This window comes from Maylandia zebra, linkage group LG16 (assembly GCF_041146795.1).
Source record: "Maylandia zebra isolate NMK-2024a linkage group LG16, Mzebra_GT3a, whole genome shotgun sequence".
NCBI classification, from domain to species: domain Eukaryota; kingdom Metazoa; phylum Chordata; class Actinopteri; order Cichliformes; family Cichlidae; genus Maylandia; species Maylandia zebra.
This window is the reverse complement of record NC_135182.1, coordinates 13,823,815-13,843,839: the sequence shown is the minus strand read 5'-3', so window position 1 is coordinate 13,843,839 and position 20,025 is coordinate 13,823,815. Positions and strand designations below refer to the sequence as shown.

Below are 20,025 nucleotides of genomic sequence, written 5' to 3'. Positions count from 1 at the left end.
AAAGAAAAGCAAGAAAGATGTAGCATGAGCAATGTTATAATCTGACATTTTCAATTTCTGCTGCAAACACATGAAGGTTTCTTTAGTTGAATGAGTGAAGACTTGGGTTAAAGAAGTTTTTTTTTTTTTAGATGTAAAATTAAATAATCTTTATGATGGCAGTGGAACAGCACATGATTCTATTGAGGGGATGTGGATTATTCAGAGCAAAATGAATAAAACAAATCCTATCCCTTGCAAAGTACAGTCAATACAGACGTCAGCAACAAAATGCTAGCGTGGCCAGTAAGCCATTGTCTCTCCTGCTTCTCTTGGTAAAAGAGAGACTAGCCCCCAGTAAATTCTGAAACCCCCAGCTGATCTATACTGGAGGGGAACGGATTGCTCATCCTGAGCTCCAACTTGCTAGAGGGCAAGCAAAGAAAGCAGGGGGCACAAAAGTAGTAGAAAAGTGTTTGATTCTTTCCTCTCCCTGTCTTGGGTGTCTCTGGTTAATTTTTCAACATTTCTCTGCCATCCAGTTGTGTCCTCAGTCCTGAGGCAGTGTGAAAAACAGAAAACAAAAAACCATGCACATACAGCATCATGCTGAGAGGAGGACCATGTGCGGGGAATGCTTCAGCTCTTTCATTCTGAAAAAACAAAAAGTGTCAGACAGGCAGGTGGACATGAAGGTAGGTAAATATTGATGACTTTTTGACCATTTTATTTCCCACCCGCAGACAGCTTTCTGCAGACAGAGGGCTTGTTGATGCTTCAGTAACATTGATTTCCTCCCTACTCTTTATTCATCTTTAGTTTCACCAAATTTAATCTTGAATCTTAAACGCCACAGACCTCGGAATGTAGTTTGCATATTAAAAAGTAGCTGATTATTGTGGGGTAGAAACACAGATCTTTAATTTTGTGCATTTTAGACACAGCTTCTGCCTGCACCACCATGCTGGAGATAATTGTAGAAATCTACATATTGAGAGGGAGGCTGTCACTGGCGTCTGTTTTGGAGTGGGCCTCTTGTTATCTCCTGTAATTCATGCAGTTGGATGAATATGACCACCTGAATTAGGCTATTATGCTGCCATGTGGAGGGCAGTAGAGTTACAAGAAACTGTGATCATCATGTCATGATAATGAAGCAATTACTACAGAGTATCCGGAATACAATATTGAATGCCAGAGTACAATAAACAGTGCTTTGAAACTGTTATGTCACACACATATCTTATGACAAATTGATTATTAATCATGGTCTACAGTAGTATGCAGTTAAACCAGCAAGAACATAAAGTAAAAAATTGTAATGATAAAGTTAAAGAACACTGTTGTGTCCCAAGTTTGACCAACCCCCACAAACACACACACTCAGATACAAAAAGGTTAAAGAAAAATTAGATTAAATGAAATTAAAATACTGGATTTTTAGTATTGTTAAAAACAAATGTATTCATTGTAAATACCATAAAGACTAACATAAGGTGTCTAAGCGTTGAGATTTTTGATCTCAATGACTCGAAAACCTGTGTATTTGTGTATATTTTTTTCATACATGTACAAGTTTCATTGCAATAGTGCATCCCCATACCACTACAGATACACTGATAAAAGTCCATCTCGTCTTTAGCCCACCTTTCAAAAAGCAATTCCACATTTTGTTTTATTCAATAAGCCTATATTATCCAAGAAACAACATTTCTCCCAGAAACACTTCATTTGTTGTCTGTCAGACTTACAAATGTTTGCTCATCGGTGGACTTTTGTCCATTCTAAAGAACAAGCAGGGAGGATATTTGTGGAAAGCTGTTCTTACAATGTTTGTGGTTTATTGTATTCATATTTTACACAATTCTTTCCAACTTTTTTGGGGGAAAATGTTTTATAGAATTGAAAGATAATTTTTTTTAAATTTAAAATATAAATTATGTAGCAATAAGCTCGTCTATAACAAACAAGGCCTTTCCTGCTCAGTGAAACTATTAGTAACTACTACTAGTAGTATAGCTTGAGATTGCCATCTTTGACAGTAGGGTCTACACTTTCCCAACCTCAGCAGATGTTTGTATCCATATCTTGACTGCTTCTCTCTCCTCTGAGTAACTGTGATCATTCCCACAGCAGCAGGCTTTGTCACTTAAACATGCAATACCACCCAAAGCTGTGGTGAACTTTCATGTGTTCACAGGACCCCCAAATGCCAGAAGCAGAATCTGAAACAGAACACAAACTCCTCAACGGTCTAAACAAGTTGGCGGAAGTGTGAAATCGTTACAAAGTTTGACATTTCTTAGTGACATGCCTGTTACCTTGAGAGATTGAGAGACACATTGATGCACCTGCCTGGATTAAATAACAGGGGATTTCAGAGATAAGGACATGAATATGGTGAACGTGTACAGTAGTCAGAGTGGGGTAGATAAGATGTGTAGTTCAAGGATTTGTGGTTCAAGGTGGATTTATTGTAGTTGGAGTCTACAAAGATTCTGACAGTGAGTGTCACATCATCAGAGGCTAGTCTGTTTGAGTTGAAGATCAGTTGGTTGTTCTGTACTTGTGAACAGCTTTGTCCAAGACACTGTCTGGTGTTGACGAAAGACACAAATCTGCATGTAAAATACTAATTGACAAGTTACTGTTAGATGCCTGGTCCAAACATAGTATACCATAGTCGGGGTTTGTACCCATGTACAGTCTGACACTGAGCTTACCACCCTTTTTACTGCATTCTACCCACCACCCCCACCTCTTTTAGTGCCGCCAGGCCTGTGTCTGTTGCTGCCTCTCTAATAAGAAACATTCGCACCCAGCACCATATAACCCACTAACATATCGCTACCTCTGATCTAAGACCAGTAAACACAGTCAATGAGGCAAGCCTCAACCACTTTACAGCTGCTATATGGTCACATAGCCCTGAGTTGTCATAACCCCTCATGTAAAAAACCAGAAAGTAAAAAAGGAGTACAGGGGAAAACAGCACTCTAGGGACTCTTTAAATATGTAGAATGCAAATATATCATGCATTGATCTAATAATGTGGAAATATCAAACAGATGTTGTATGATGTAAACAGAAATCTAGAAGTTATGTGTGTATTTGGTTAGGATGTTCAGATTCCCATTTGTCGGAGCTCTCCTTCATTCGCTGTTGTGGTTGCTTGACTATATAAGCAGTGTCTTTAGGTTTTCATGAAAACTTTAATGCAAGTTAAATGCATGTTTAATGCAAACAACCACACTCACCATCTTTAATCCCAATGCCAAAACAGCAAATTAAATTAAGTTCACCATTTTCCGTCAATGACCAGTTACAATGTGAAAAATTAACTTTTTGGTTGTAACTGAGCAGAAAGTTAATCTTTATATGTTACAGAATTTACCTGCTGCTTCTGTCTTCTCCTACATCATCTATAAACACTGGTGACCTGATGCCACTGGAAGCTATTGACGCTCATGCCATTGTACTGGCTCCACTATGTTTTACAGATGATGTTTTATTCTTCAATGATGAGCTTTTACAGATCTTCTGTATGCGTTTTCTTCTTCCCATCATTCTGGTACATTTTGAATTTAGGGTAAAGATGGAGAATGTTTTTCACCTGGCTGGAAGTCAGTCCTGCCAGTTACTGACCAAAAAGCTCCCAGGAGTGGTCGATACTAGCAGCTAGCATCGACCACTCCTGGGAGCTTTTTGGTCAATTTTATCAAGAACATCTTATAATAGGATCACTATAAGTGCAACGTTTGTGAACATTCAGACTACACCCATTATGAAAATATTATTTTTAAACTCCATATGTATCATATATCATATCAAAGCATACGGAGAGTTATGAGCACATTAAAATTTAACAGAAGCGTAAATACCCTGTCTAATCAATGAGTCAGGGCAGAGCTATGGATGTAGCTGCACTAGTCACTGTCTTCCACATGTAGATTTTCCTTTGCACCTGGGCGTCCTTCTTATTCTTAATCATATAAACTACAACACCTGTAGGTGTATGCTGCCCACTTCAGCACTGGAGGAATTGCAGACCGGGTACATATGTGGCCTAAGGTATCCACTGTAATGAAAAAGTACAGTAGCGAATTCAGAAAGAGTATTTTTCTCTATGTCAGACTGCACCTAACTTTAATCTTGACTTTCAGTTTGATTAAAACTAAATGAATTTAAAGTTTCTAGACTGTAATTATCATGACTGTGTCATTAACGTGTTGGTAAAATGCAGTGCTTAACAAATTTGTCATGAATAACAAGAAAACACAAATAATTTATAAATCTGTCAAAAACCTGTTTACAGATTTAAAAAAATACAGTTATTTATTGGTCAAATAAACTAAATTCACAGTTTTGTATCCAAATTTGAGCTGTTACAGTGAGAAGTCAGAAATTAATCAAGCATGACATCCAGCCAAAGTATTTTTTCTGATCAGGAAATGAACTGTAGTTTGGCCACTTAATCAAAAAATAATAATTTATCATTTTTTGTCTTTTTTTTGTCTTTTTTCAGTAAATTGATTGGATATCTACTGTAATTATACCTTAGCATTTAAAATATTTTGATTAAAGGGTTACACACATTATAAAAACAAACACAAACATTTGTTAGTTACCAATATTGTTAATTTAGGGCGGCTGTGTCATAAACCTTACTCTGGGTGGTGGTCTAATAAATTAGTTATGCACTGTGTATCCTGTGAGAATCAGCTTTGTGGCAGTTCCCACTTTGGTATGTGTCTCCAGAGCCACATTTTGGCATTACAAAGCCAGCCACTCAAGTGTTGCAATGCAAAATGACCTCAAATTAGATTTTATTGTGCAAGGTGCTATTTCTGCTTGCTGAGTGTCAGTACATGCCACATATAAATATAAGAACTTTTCACATTCATGGCATTTCACACAGTCTTTTTCAGCGTGTATATTGCTCATGTTCCCATCATGATGCCGATGAAAAAGTGATTTATCGATTGGTACTTAGTATAGCGTTGTAACAGTTCCCCTGGTGCAGTGTGCATAGAATAGAATAGACTCATTTCATTTTGAGACTCGCCTGGATTCTTGGACCCGCTCTCTTTCTTTCTAGTTTCAGTGCTGCTGTTTTTCATCTCTTTCTCACCAGTTTTTGGTCCTTTAGATTTAAGTTCCTAAACGTATTGTGAGCTGTACCCATTTTAACGGGTCTACAATTTGCATGGGGTTGGCCGTAGTTCTCCCTTCAAACTTTGTCCCCAAGCCTTTTGTAAACACACTCAATGCCTGGAAGCACTAAAATGCTGGAAGCATTTTAAATTGGTTTTAACTGCCTGCTACAACTGCAACATCTCAGTGTAGATTAGGCCTTATTGGGACTGGAGGGCATGTGGAAGCGTAGTTGACAGGATTAAGTGGCTATTGAAGTCACTTTAGCTCCTTTTAGAGAGCGAGAAACATGAAAAGAGAATAACTCAGCCCCTCTTTACAGAAGGGATATCCCCTCACTTGCTTTCTTTCTTTCTTTTGCCCTCCTCAGGCAAAGAAAGACACCAATCTACCAATAGGATCCTCAGACTTCTGATACCCAGAAAGAGTACAGCAATGTTAAAAGGTGTTTTCAGGAACCTTTCCATAGTTGCAGGAGCTGATGAATGTAGTACCCTATTATTTCTGTGTCTGCGCAGCAGATTCTAGGTCCTATTGTAGTTTTTAGAACTCTGTTTTTGGAGCTCCTGCTGTCGGTGTCTCAGGCATGCTATAAGAGGAACTTTTAGTGACATAGGCTTTCGTGATGGGTACAGATATAAATACAGCATTGGCAACTACAATTAAAAACAGTGTAAACAACTTCTTTCTCAACAGAGAAATGAACTGACAGTGACTCCCAGGCTTTGAGCCTGTGTGCACACAATTACTTTTGGGTTTTCATTCACACAGAATCGATTTATTTGAATATCACATTATCTCCACAAGAGGGCAAACCATATTAATGAGAGACATAAATATTTATTTATACAGAATGGACATCCGGTGCCCTGAGAGAACTCTGCTGTAAGAAAACATGAAACAGCAATTGTTTTCATTAATGCAAAATGAGCAATACTCAGGAAGTGCTCAAATCCTCATGGATCTGTGCTTCATGAAGTTTCCCCCCAAGCTTCTCATAAGGTTTAATAAATATCTATTCAGTCAGCACATATCAGGTTCCAGAGTTGCGACCATATACCGTCAGTCTTTCTGGAGCTCAGCTGGGTTTTGAACTCTCTGCTGTCATTACAACACGATTGTTGTTAAAATGTTCCAGACCTGAAGTGACCCCACCTTCTTTGAGCAAAGGATCAGCAGGTATCGGGGAATTTCCTTCTCTGTTTTTTTTTAAATATTTTTTTGGCTCGATACCAAATGTTAGCTGACTATAATATCTATAATTTACTTACTACTACCACTGACAATGCAATTTGTGACTTCGTAACATGGCATACTTGCAATTTAATTTTAAATTGCATTATCTTTATGTATACTTAGTCATTTGGGAATTATGTGACTAAAAGAACACATTATTATGTAAAATTGATTTTTACCTTCAGAGCTCATGGTAGGAATAAAGATCCGCACTTTTAAGACAAGTTTTTCTGTGACTCAGCACTAAACAACAGTGACTCTGATACTCATTCACTTTCTGCCGTGCCTAGATATTCAGCAGCGTGGCAATAATTAGCATATGAGTGGCTCGGTGTTTGGGTGAGTTTGTTCTCACAAAGACTGCCAAAGCACAGGTCAGCGTCTCTCATTCACTTCAATGAAAAGCTGAAGGGCAAACAGAACTCCCAAAATGAAATGCATCCAGACTTTCACTCAAGTCTGAGTGAGTCCTCCTCACTGGATCTCCATGAGTGTTATAAACACTACATATATTATGAATGCAGCAACAGCCTTTAATTATTCATGGCCCTTAGCTACTTATTGATATTGTGTGTGCTCATGAGTAATATATGCACCAGAGACATGAATTAGTGCATTCATAGTACACCTGCCTGCCATTTCTATGTATGTACTCTGTGCACCAAAGCATGTATGTTTATGTCCTTACATCATCATGTCCTTATGTATGTGTATGTTGTTGTTGACAGAAAGGGCGGGTGGCTCCGGGCCGCAGTCTGGCAGTTGTATGCTGAAGCATGGCGTCATCACTATCACTCTGCAGGCTCCTCTCTGCACTACATACCCCGCAGGGCAGTTCTCTACTGCCCTGGCAACGATGAGCGAAAATTGAAGAAACTAGCCTCACTGGATGTCGACTGTGCTGTGCTGGACTGTGAAGATGGAGTAGCCCTCAGCAAAAAGGTACATAAGTACTAAGATGCATGCTTGTAAATGAAATTCAGCTTGGTATTAATAGGATAGCGGGGAAGCCACAAACACTCCCATAGCTGTCTGATCTTGGATATATTTTAATTCCCATATCTCTCTATCAGACAGGTGCTTGGTCTTAATCACTCAAAGGAAAACTACCTAAGTGAGATGTTTATAACAAGCACATTTCACCCCATTATGATAGTATAAAGACAGCGCTCCCCCCCTCAACCGCATTAGAGTCATTTAAAACAAGGTGACCATGTCCCACTGGGATAGCAGTGGGAAAGCACCAGATGCAGCAGGTTAAAAGCATTCTCCTCCTGCCCACGCTACCTCCTCATTGGCCCTGCTGGACTTCCCATGAAATTGTGATTGGAGAGTGGGATAAAGAAGGGGCCCGGGCAAAAAGTTAACTAACAAAGGTTTTTAAGTCATGATAATAAAGATGATTGATATGGCTGGAGGCTGTTCCTGTAGTAGACAAAGACAATAAGATGATGGCCTGTGTGACTGACAGCTAAAACTGTGACCCTGCGATGGTGTTGGTGGGATGTAAGAGCTTCTGTCTTTATTGTGTGATAAAGGAGAATGTGGAGAGGAATGCAGCACTGAAGGAGCCATTCAGGCTTCAGATGCTGGACTGTTGCACTGTCAGCAGGTCCATGTCCCCATCTTCCTTGTGTTTAAGCAGAAGTGTTTTGCTCCAGCATATTCTTTACACCAACATATTCATTTCACCTGAAACATGAACATTTTGGGGGGCTGAATTTGTAGGCAACAATTGCAAATTCAGAATTTTGTTTTTCTCATTTTCAAAAGGTCTCCTCTGTGTTAGCTACTGCTGGGTTGTGCCTATAGCCCCAGTATGTGCTTTTACAAATAAAGTGAAAATGTACATAGCTACAGGATATACCCATTTATTCAAACTGCAGAGTAATGTCCCTCAGCAGGCATACCACTCTACCTTCCACTACTACTTCTCTGAGTAATTCACATAAAAATACCAATACATTAAATTCTGGAAAATAGTATTGTCCACCAGTAGTTTCCTACCTAATAATCCCATTACTTTCTCCTGTCTGCACTACACTGCAAAGCAGAACATAGCGTCAGAACAGATTTGAGCTTTTGACACTTTTTGACATGTTGGCTTTCAGCACAGTGTGCAAAAAGTCTTGTAGCCTATTATGTGTTTGCTAGGTCGTGCTGTGTAATATAAAAATTAGTAATATACTCAATAACAAAATGCACCTTCCCTACTGGCACCCTTTCTTCACTTTCCACACTCTTGGCGTCTTTCTCCACTGTGGCAATTGGAAATCCATGGGGGATGTTGTGTAGTTCTACCTTCCCTTAAGATGATATTTTTTCCTTTTCGATGAACAGTTCTTTGTGTGAATGTGTGTGTGTGTTTCTGTGTGTGTGTGTGTTTGTGGGTTTCTGGGAATACCACAAACATTTGTTTTGGATTTATAAATTTCTATGTGGAAATGAGTTGACTGAAATAATTGTTTTACTTTTCACTGTGTGTTTAAAAAAAAATCTTTTTCAAATTATTTTCATTACATAGCCTGGGGGGGTATTTATCGCGATTTTTTTTTTGACCCCTTTAAACCATCAAAGCCAGACTGACAAAATATTGTCTTAAGTCTGGCATTATTTTCAGCGGTTCTTGTGGAGAGAAGCAAAACACGTGAGGAAACAGGTGCTGATACAAATTTTTACATTTATTGTTTTTGAGAAATTAAACAACTAGTTAAAGGAGGTGAAAAATCTTGTCAAAAGGTGTTACATGCTTCAGAGGTGATGCACTTCTAATGATGCACTTCTAATTGATGCCTGCTGCCTACAGAGGCTGTGTAATGGCTCATATTTGATGCTTTATGGTTATATCTACACCCAAAGCATACTTTTATGCTTTTATGATTATTTTATTCAGTTATGCACGCATAAATCCAATAATTGTTCATTAGGCTCTCAGTGCTGCTAAAACACAGACGAATTACCTGACAGCTCTGTACATAAACACACCTGGAGTCAGTGAAAGAGAACTGATGCTGCTCTTTTGACGGACGTTGTGTAATGTGCGCACACAGGTTGGTTGAGAGACTATTTACAGTTTATTGACATGAAAACTCAACACACCACTAAAAATATTATTAAATATCTTCAAAGGAACTTTTCGTTTAGTGCCAAAAAAACGTTGCCTGTTACTTTTTTCTTCCACGTCTTCCTGTTTTTATGTGCTTTCTCTTGCGGCTCGTGGCTCACAGTAAGTTTAGTCAAGTACCTACATTAAAATTTTTGCCAATTTTTGATGCGTTTTGGCTCCTGCTTAGTTTTAGGTTTGGATGTGTTTGTTGGAAGTCGCTGTGCCAAAAGCATCTGCAGAGTAAATGTAACTTTATGCAAATCAGATGCAGATGCTGCTGCTGGACACGCATGCATCTTACTGCCCAAGTAAATACCAAGCTCGATTGAATAATGCACTGACACAGTTGTGTGTACCTAGTGAATGGTAATTTGCAGGAAGCGTTGGAAGCATACCCCGTAATTGCTTGTCAAAAATATTACCCTTACCCTGTCTTTTATTAACTCAGTTTGAGCTGTGCGTTGGGACCAACTGATCTATAAATGGATGAGAGTTAGCTATTACAATGTGGGTGTGTGTCTGCTGACAATTTCAACACCGTATAGCCTAGAAACGATTATCTTCACCATGACAACTGCACAGTCTGCACTGTGGGTTTGGCAAGGCATGCCAGGCTTCAACAATGTCCTAAAGTCTCATAATGCATATCTAATGGGAGCAAAGCAATGACCCAGCTTGCTAAATGCCATTCTGAACCACTGTTTTGATGAATATAACAATGGCGAGATGGCGAAATGTTGAGTGCAGTTACTGAGTATGCATGAGTAGGCCTTAAATGGGGCTACTGCCCACCACCACACTCCTATTATGTGTTCATTAATGTATTCTTTTCATTATCTTTCACCTTCACCTTAAAACAGGAAAGGATGTTCATGACAAAAAGGTACGTGGTGAAAGTCACTCTGGCCCCCCCTCCCCTTTTAAATTGAAATCCAGGAATGCTGGCTTTAATTGCCTGCCACTTTGACTCTAAAAATGTCTGCACTCCATCTTGGCAGTAATGCTGGCAGCTTAAGAGGTAGGGAGAAAAGAAAGGGAGTAAAGGGTAGGAGCCACCCAGAGCTTGCTAACTGTCGCCACGGACCCAGAGGGGAAAGAAGGAGGAGGTGAGAGGGGAGGGAAGACAAGGCTGACTGCTCTAACACTCTTACACATATCATCATATCTGTATGATCAGTGGGGTGGAGGAAAAGGGAGGGCAGGTTGAAACCCCAGAGCGGAACTGACGGCTACACCTGTCCTCTCTCCTCCTCACTCCCTCGTCGTCTTGTTCTTTACCGTCCCCCTCTCTCGCTCGTCTCCCCTCTCTAGGGTCCGCAGGGTTAAGATTGTTTATGTCTCTCTCCCCCCATGTTCTGTCTCCGTCTCTTGGTGCCCTTTGGTCCAGTATTCCTCCTGGTGTTTCTCTTTCTGCCTCTCTTTTCCCCACATGGGTCCCTCCATCCTCCATGACTCCCCCCTGCCTCCCTGCCGCAGAGATTCTCTCCTAATCCCTGGAAGTTTGGAACTAATGAACTAACTGCTGAGCCGCTGCCACGGAGCTTGGTCCCAAACTATACTGTACTTCACACTCGATTTCCTCTCCAGATGGCATAGTGGCGCGGCCGGCACAACGGGGAGCACCTCTCACACACCCGCACGCGCCTGTAAATGCACACAAGACCAGCAGAATACAAACATGCACACATGCATGAGTGTGTACGTGTAGTCACATACGGACATTCGCACACAAGTACACACAGATAAACACATACACAGATTGTTACAGTTGGTATCCCACTGTACATCAGTGTCCTGCATTCATTTCAGTATGTTACTGAACTAGGAACAGTTGTTAGGGCTTGAAAGGAGGTAATTCACTTTAAAGTGTAGGTAGTATATACAACTAAATAGAAAGTTGGTGAATAAATGGAGTAATCAGAGCCCAAAGTAGTGTTTAAAGTGCTAATATGAACAGAAATCGGTCAGTAGTAGACTGTAAGATTAAATAAACAGAAGGTTGTGATTACAGCCATACACTGTACCTTTGGTTTTGCATTATTAAATCTCATTTATATATAATACTCTTACATTGGATGCACAAAGTCTTCAGGCCTCCATAGAATAAAATGCAAGGCAAACTAAAGCATTAACACATGAACAGAATATTGAATGTGACACTTTTACGACAAAAATAAACAAATAAACAAAAGTCTTGTTTGTTAGAGGGCAGTTGTCTATAGGTGGATAATAATGTCATGCGCCCCCTGTAGTCTAAGAAAATATGATTTTTTTTGACCAAATTGACCATATTTCACATTTTCAAAATGAGTAATCAAATTATATTTACAGCACTTTACATTGACTTTACTTTGTGCTCTACTTAGTGACTTAGGAAGTGATGGTTAAGTGCAAATGACAGCATCTAATTCGTAATGCATAGTGTTAAGCCAGACATTTCTCTCTCTTTGTCTTTTCTCTGTAATTCTGTTTTTACAGTAACACTAATATCCACTGGTCTTGGTACTTTCAGTTGAATGACACATTGTGGAGTGGATGTCATCATTATAGTTGTATATTAACTTTATCTCATTGTCAGTCAATGCATGAGCTATGGTCTATGCATGAACTGTGTCTGACACCAGAGAATTGCAACTTAACATAAATTATGCAGCCAACTGTCAACTGATACGTGACCTCAGTTCACTGCTCACTGTGTTGTTTCAGAGGACACTCAAAGGCCCGCTCCCTGTTTAAGTGGATTCAAATGAATAAACTCTTGACAGAAAGTGCTCCTGGGGAATAATGGTAACCGGTAGAATTATGAATGCTAAACATTTCTATTTATTGTGTATTATACAGGATGGGACTGCACACGTATTTACATCCTTGTACGTGTGCTTGTGCATGTGCTCTACACCTCAGAAGACCCCAGAGACTCCAGAGAAACTCCCAGTCTGTCTGCCAAAACTCACAACTGAGATGTAATGCACTCCGCCAGAAAGCAGACCCTGTCCTGGCCATACGAGAAATACCATCCAGTCCAAACCTTACTGTTTAGAGTGCGTGCGTGTTTTAAGTGTCATTTGTCAGGAATCAATTGGTCTGTTTGTTGAGAGTACCATGGGTAGAGTAACCAAGTGGTCAGGGTGTACAAGGGAGGGATAACAGTCCTGTGATTAGCATCCTTTGTGATGAAATGTTGATGTATTTGTTGATTTTTTTTTTTAATTTATAAATTTTTTAGCAGCAGTACTTTTGTGTGTCTGTTTTTTTTCAGTTTCAGAAGTTGTACACTTGCTATTAACAGCTTTTTTTCGGCCCCTCTGGTTGCGTTTTGAAACTCATTTGTGCTACAGCTTCAGTGGACTGAGTGCGAGGAATGAACCTGAGCAAGGCAGTGGAAAATGCCGAGATGGAGAACAGAGAGGTCCTCTCTGCCTCTCATTATCCTGTTACACTCTTGTGTTTTCACTGGCCAGCACCACTCTGTGCTACGTGGCTTGCGCAACCCACCCAGTGCTTAGAAAGTAACCCAGTATGAGTAGTGTTGATGGAGAGGAGTACAAGGCGATGAAAACATTAAAGAATGGGAGGAAGAGAGGGGATGGAGCAGATGGGAGGATGAGATGGGAATATACTTTAGCTCTTATTTCACAAGAGATTTAAATATAAAATTTAATATTGTGTTTAAGTATTGGTGGGCATTAAGGGAACAAGAACTTGAATTACTAGTTAGCGCTATAAATAACATACACTAAAACCTATGAAAAAGTTTCTTGCTCTAAATCATAATCACTTGAAAATAACATTTGTATATATAACAGTGAAAAATGGCAATATAAGTTGAATATGTCTGTTTTTTGCACATCTTAAATGTATGTCTTATTTTTTTAAAATATATCGTTCACCAGTTCTTGTTTTCTTTTATTTTCTTTTTGCTTATTTGTCCTTTAATTGTTTCATCTATTTTGGGGCAGATACTAAATTGTAGTAGAGGTAAATGAAAATCCACTAGAAAAAGAGAGCATATTTCTCCTTTACTGGCTTCTCTTCATTGGCTCCCTGTTAAATCCAGAAATGAATTTAAAATCTTTGTCATCATATACGAGGTCTTGAATATTTAGGCCCAATCTTTTTCTAAAGACCTTATAGTACCATATCAACACAATAGAGCACTTCGCTCTCAGACTGCAGGCTTACTCGTGGTTCCTAGGATATTTAAAAGTAGAATGGGAAGCAGAGCCTTCAGCTTTCAGGCCCCTCGTATGTGGAAGCAGCTCCCAGTTTGGATTTGGGAGACAGACACTATCTCTACTTTTAGGATTAGGCTTAAAACTTTGCTTTTTGACAAAGCATATAGCTAAAGCTTGATCAGGTGACCCTGAATTCTCCCTTAAGTTAAACTGCAATAGGTTGTTGGGAGCTTCCCACGATGTGCTTCTTCTTCATTCACCTTTTTCACTCAATGTCTTTATACAACACTCTGCATTTAATTCCACAGCATGTCTTTGTCCTGTCTTCCTCCCCTCACTCCCAATCAGTCATGGCAGAAGGCCATCCCTCCCTATCCAGTTTCTGCCGGAGGTTTCTTCCTGTTAAAAGGGAGTTTTTCCTTTCCACTGCCTCCAAATCACTTTCTCATAGATTGTTGGGTTTTTCTCTGTTTTATTGAACTGAGCTGTAGTTAAACTGCAAATGAGCTTTAGTGAACCTGTATATCAATAGCATGAAGGTAAATTAACATGTTTTAATTGGGATTGCGCTCATTTGGTCAGTAACTATATAGTGCAGCCTTCAAGAGTGCCTACTTTAAAACAGAACCCTAAAATGATTGTGTTTAAGTCTGATTCATGGTTGAATCTCAGCAGGAAATTAATTATAGTTCTGTGGTAATGTTCAGAGAATCTGTACAGCACACAAATTTCACCTTCATGCATTTAATATACCTTCCACATTTTCTTACCTTGTTTTTTCCTGATATCTCTAATTTTAACTGTGTATGCGTCCATTCCATTTTTTTAAACTGCTTAGTCAATTCAGAGTTGCGAGAGGGAGAAATGTGGGACGAAATACAGTCATTCACGTTCACATTCTCATCTATGGTCAATTTAGACCAAGGGAGACACTAATGAACCTAACCTGCATGTCGTTGGACTGTGGGAGGAAACCAGAGTAGCTGGAAAGAAAGAAGCCACACAAGCACTGGGAGAACATGCAAACTGCACATAGAAAGGCCCTACTGGCAAGGGGATTCAAACCCGAAACCTTCTTGCTTCGCTTTTAAATGCACTTTGGGAGAGAGCTTTAGCAAGTGAGGGCACACTTGGAGAAATCCCAGGTATATTGCTTGGTTCTGTATAAGTGGGTGGTTTTAAGGGGTGCAGTCTCTAGTAAAGGGTGTGGCTGTGAAGACTGGTGAGGTACGAGGTGCTTTAGGGTGGAGTTTGAGTGATTATAATAAATTTGAATCAAATGCATTGTGACAGGGACTCATTAAAGGTTCGGGAAGACTGGGGCTTACTGAGGACTTTGGATGATACACAATGAATATGATAATGTCAAAATTGAGTCTAGATGTAATGAATGCATGGATGAGAGGTTTAAGTCTTTAAATCAGCTGAGAAGCAGTAAAATGGTCAGACTTCATTGGTGGGCAGATGGTGAGAAGACAAAAAGCATCACTCAAAAAGGTTGTAAATGCAGCAAATGTTATATAAATATATGTATGGTGAATAGGGATGGATACCGGTACCCATCTGACAAAAACGGTAGTAACCAGACTGAAAAGCAGCGCACATTTCGGTGCTTTATTTCGGTGCTTTTTTTTCTCCCTGAGATGCCCTACACTTTGGATTCTAGCCAATCATTTTACCTTTCTATCTAAACAACATTGACTGGAGGTTAGTCCTGTGCAGAGTGTGAACCAAAGAATCATCTGCGGTACAGGAACAGAAATCTCATAGGTGACTGGGGATGGGTACCAGTATCCGGTGCCATTATTGCACAGGTCCTGACATAAACGGTAGTAACCAGACCAAAAAGCAACGCACATTTCGGTGCCTTTTTTAATTTGAGATGTCATACACTTTGGATTCTAGCCAATCATTTTACCTTTCCAAGGATAGTAGGTGGGCCCGGGTACGTACGTTCTTTTCGAGCAGAGCTACGGTTTGAAAATGCCCAAGGCGATGCGGTCAAAAGTCTGGCTGTACTTCACAGCAAAAGATGCAAACTCAGCAGCCTGCAACAAGTGCTTTAAGGTGATACTATGCAAAGGAGGTAACACCTCGAATCTGATGAAGCACCTGGCGACGCATAGCGTTTTTTTTTTTTAAAGCCGAGAAATGCACCGTATTTGATAGCTTGTTGCAAGACCTCACACCGACCACATCTACTGTGGGTGTGTAACTATGACGGTGTTTGCTAGTTCACCTTACGTGCATTAAGGTGAACGTGGTTAGCCTACTTAACATAAATTACACACAAAAAACATTAAGCTACTCACCCAGAGAAGAACGGCTGCTGTTGCCATCATCATTCGTCATCATTTCTGCTACACTGGCAGGGCTAGGGGCCAGGACTCTCCTCTTCGGATTCTTGGGGGATGTTGCTAACTCTGGGTCCGATAACAGGCACCACACCTGCAGTAGATGTGGTCGGTGTGAGGTCTTGCAGCAAGCTATCAAATACGGTGCATTTCTCAGCTTTTAAAAAAATTGCTATGCATCGCCAGGTGCTTCATCAGATTCGAGGTGTTTACCTCCTTTGCACAGTATCACCTTAAAGCACTTGTTGCAGGCTGCTGAGTTTGCATCTTTTGCTGTGAAGTACAGCCAGACTTTTGACCGCATCGCCTTGGGCATTTTTAACCTGTAGCTCTGCTCTAAAAGAACGTACGTACCCGGGCCCACCTACTATCCTTGGAAAGGTAAAATGATTGGCTAGAATCCAAAGTGTATGACATCTCAAATTAAAATTCGGTCTGGTTACTACCGTTTGTCAGGACCTGTGCAATAATGGCACCGGATACCGGTACCCATCCTCAGTCACCTATGAGATTTCTGTTCCTGTACCGCAGATGATTCTTTGGTCCACACTCTGCACAGGACTAACCTCCAGTCAATGTTGTTTAGATAGAAAGGACACATACCAATAGAACTAAACACACACATACACACAATTCTGATATTATAGAGCAGTAATCAAGCTATAGTGGGTTTGTTTTGGTTTTATTTGTTTATACATGTTGTTATTTGGTTATTCGTCAAATGGCACTGTTTGATGTTCTTAGTATCTGCCAACATAGTGGAGTTACTTTTTATAATCAACAGACATTGATCCAAAGCTCACAAAGAACTGCCAGCATTGCTGAGAGTTTTTGTCAGAAAAAGATGCTGGTTTAGGAGGAAGGTCTTTGAATGAGCTGGGTTCTTCTGTAGTTGCAACAAGCACTGAAGTTGTTGTGATCACCATGAATTTGGCAGTCTCCCAACTCAACATGACAGCATTCCAGGAAATACAGACGAAATGCGTCTGGGATGTATGAAATGGAACTACATTTGTGACTTATTGAGGAGCTGCCCATGCTTTTCAGAAGTCTCTGTCCTACTGCTTGTCTTGTGTAAACTTACTAAACTCATTGGCTTGGCCTATGGTATTGATCAGAGAATAGTCACAATGTTGCATCAATCCAAGACAAAAGTAAATATATTGTATAGCCACCCTCAACCCCCAAAACAACTCCCTGTTACAGAGTCATGTAATAGGGGCCCTAATACAACCCTAATACGGAGTCATATATATATATATATATTGTATTGGCCATAAACTCAGAAAAATGTGTTTTGAGGTATCAAATCAAATTGTAAACAATTAGACCAGAGAACTCTGCTTTGGTTTTAGAGGCCCAAAAGCTATCCTGGAATAAATAAAGATTTTTAAAACTACAAATATGAAATGATAAAAAACCTGCAGTATCCAAAAGATCAATAGTTTGGCACTAGTTTGGAGAAGACTGGTGGAATCTGAATTTTTCTTATTTTACAGAATGTAAAATAAAAATGTAAACTGTATTTTTTTTTCATGGATTGATATGGTATCATGGATTTCAGCTTGTAATGAACTGTAACCAAAGATTTTTAATGAGCTCCTTTCATGGCTAATTAAAGTGTGTAATAACTAGCTGTTTTTTGCCTCATGCTGTCAGCTTTGACCATCAATGACAGGCAGGTTTCATGATTTACAAATTTCTCCTCCTCTTTCCTGCTAGTTATGTCTTGTTGTCTGCACTGACAGTGTAACAGATAACACAGAGCGCCTCCGACTGACAGAGTGAAGGCCTGAATCTCCTCCTGCTACGTCTCAGTTATCTGCGTAGCCTGAATTAGTCAGTCATCTCACTCCCACTTTATAGAGTGCAGCATGTCACTTGTCAAAACGCATCCACGATAACTTGAAGCCTACAAAAACACACACACACGCACACAATCTGGCACACACTAACAAAGACAGATGAACAAGTGCGGACAGTTACACTTGAGGCTGGCAGCCTTCACCTGCGAGAGTCTACAGCTCATTGTAAATGGCATCACGAGTTACACAGCAGGGTGCAAAACACCCGATCTTAAAAGGTATTAAAAAAAGGAAAAACAACTACACGCATTGTGACTCATGATCTTGCACTCCTTAGACATGAAACCCTATATCCACTTTCAGGCTAAAGATACAGCACTCTACTGTTTGAAGGCACAATGGAAATGATAAAAGTGGGATGAACATATAAGCTGTTCTTGTGAATGCAGGTGCACAGATGTGAGTAATTTTTTTTTTTAGAATGACATTGACTTTTTAATGTTGTAAATAATGCTAATTTATGACATCTTAATGTTTTTGCTATTTACTATAACTATAACAATATTATAACAATATTGTATGAGAAAAAAATAAGTCTAGCCCAAATTATGCCCTTTAAAAAAAAGTCACATATCCTCTGTATATCCACCATAATCATGCCTCTACTGAAAAAACAATTCAAGCTGAATGAAGGGACAGACTGTGTGTACACGTATACATGTATAGACTATTTGTTTGACGTTCCCTGTTTCAAGCAACATGGCAGAAGGGCTGGAAGTCCATGATCTGATGCTAAAGAGGAATTTGGTCCTGCTGTGGACTGCACATATACCAGTTTGGATGCTGTAGTCTGATTTGGTGTCTACAAGGCGGTAGCCATGCTGTGTCACATATATACAGCACTCTGTAGGATTCTGAGTGTCAGAGCTCAGGCTGTGTGTTAAGAAGCTGCCCTCGCTCTCCTGGAAGGTCAGCCTCTCTGCACTTGAAAAGCTTCTCATGTGCATCTATGCGTTCGACGGCCCTGCCTGCCTGGGTGACTGCTTGCAAGCTTGCCTGCCTGTGTGTCAGCCTCTAATGATGAGGATGATGGAGGGAATCAAAGAGGGGATGGCACTGACGTTGGGGCGAGCTCTCCATAGGACACCAGGTGATTGGGGAGGGAGCTTTGAAGCAACTTGTTGGATGGCTGTCCATTAATGTAAAATATCTTCTTTTCAAAGAGCTTTATTCAAGCTCAGAGTAGCGGAGCCCATAGGGGTCAAGGTGTCTGGCAGAATAATCTCTCTCTCACTTTAGGCGGAAAAGAAGATAAAAGTAAGGATAGTGAATAGTGACCTGGGGCCTCATTTATAAAAATGTTCTATGTTTGAACTTAGTCTTAAGATCGTGTGTTCAGATGTCTAGATCGCGTGCTTACAATCGATTCATGAAAGATGCTGAGGACTAAATAAAGGTGCTTAGACAGGCTCTGAGAATGTCATTTTCTGTTTCAGATCACAAAACAACTTAAACTGACCGCACCTGCCTTGTAGCTTCCCATTTTATAATGTTTAGTGGATAACAAAAACAGAGAGATGCTATTTTGGAAGGCAAGGCAATTATGTGCAAATAAAGTCTGTCAAATCTGCAAACTAACTTTTCAGGACAAGAAAGCCTTCGGTGTGACAAACAATTCCTGTCACCTTTCACTAACATATCTTATTGTTATGTTCATAAAAGGCAGCACAGTGGCCTTCAGTGTGGAGTTCGCATGTTCTCCCAGTGTTCGAGTGGTTCTCTCCTTCCGTGTACTCTGGCTTCCTTCCACGGTCCAAAGAAATGCACTTAGTGGGTAAATTGGCCATAGTTGTGAATGTCAGTGCAAGTGGTTGTCTATTTCTTTGTGCTAGCCTGCATCAGGCTGGCCACCTCCAGCCCTCCCACGACTCTGACAATGACTTGCCGAAGAACCACAGGCCTGAGTGTCTCTACGTAAACAGCAGAATAATCACTTTTTCAAAATTAAAATTTTCTTGGTGCAAAATAACTCACTGTTATAGTGTTCTATGTTTTCCATCTTTAAGGATTCTTAAAGGATTCTTAAGATGAAAATTGATTGTAAGAGTTTTTTATATGAGACCCCAGCCCGTCTCCTTGACCACTTCTGCTGCCGTGGCCTTGGAAAAGAGAAGAAAAGACATCTGTCCTTTTCATGAGTGATTTCTGCTTACATA

The 20,025-nt window shown here is 40.0% G+C and overlaps 1 protein-coding gene across 1 annotated transcript in view; it reads left to right on the top strand.

Moving 5' to 3' along the window:
* Positions 1–20,025, top strand: part of clybl (citrate lyase beta like) — a 66,200-nt gene that overhangs the window by 31,264 nt on the left and 14,911 nt on the right. Inside the window, exon 2 of the mRNA XM_004567972.5 lies at positions 7,098–7,311. Within this exon, the coding sequence (XP_004568029.3) occupies positions 7,098–7,311 (214 nt within the window). The remainder of the gene's footprint in view (positions 1–7,097; positions 7,312–20,025) is intronic.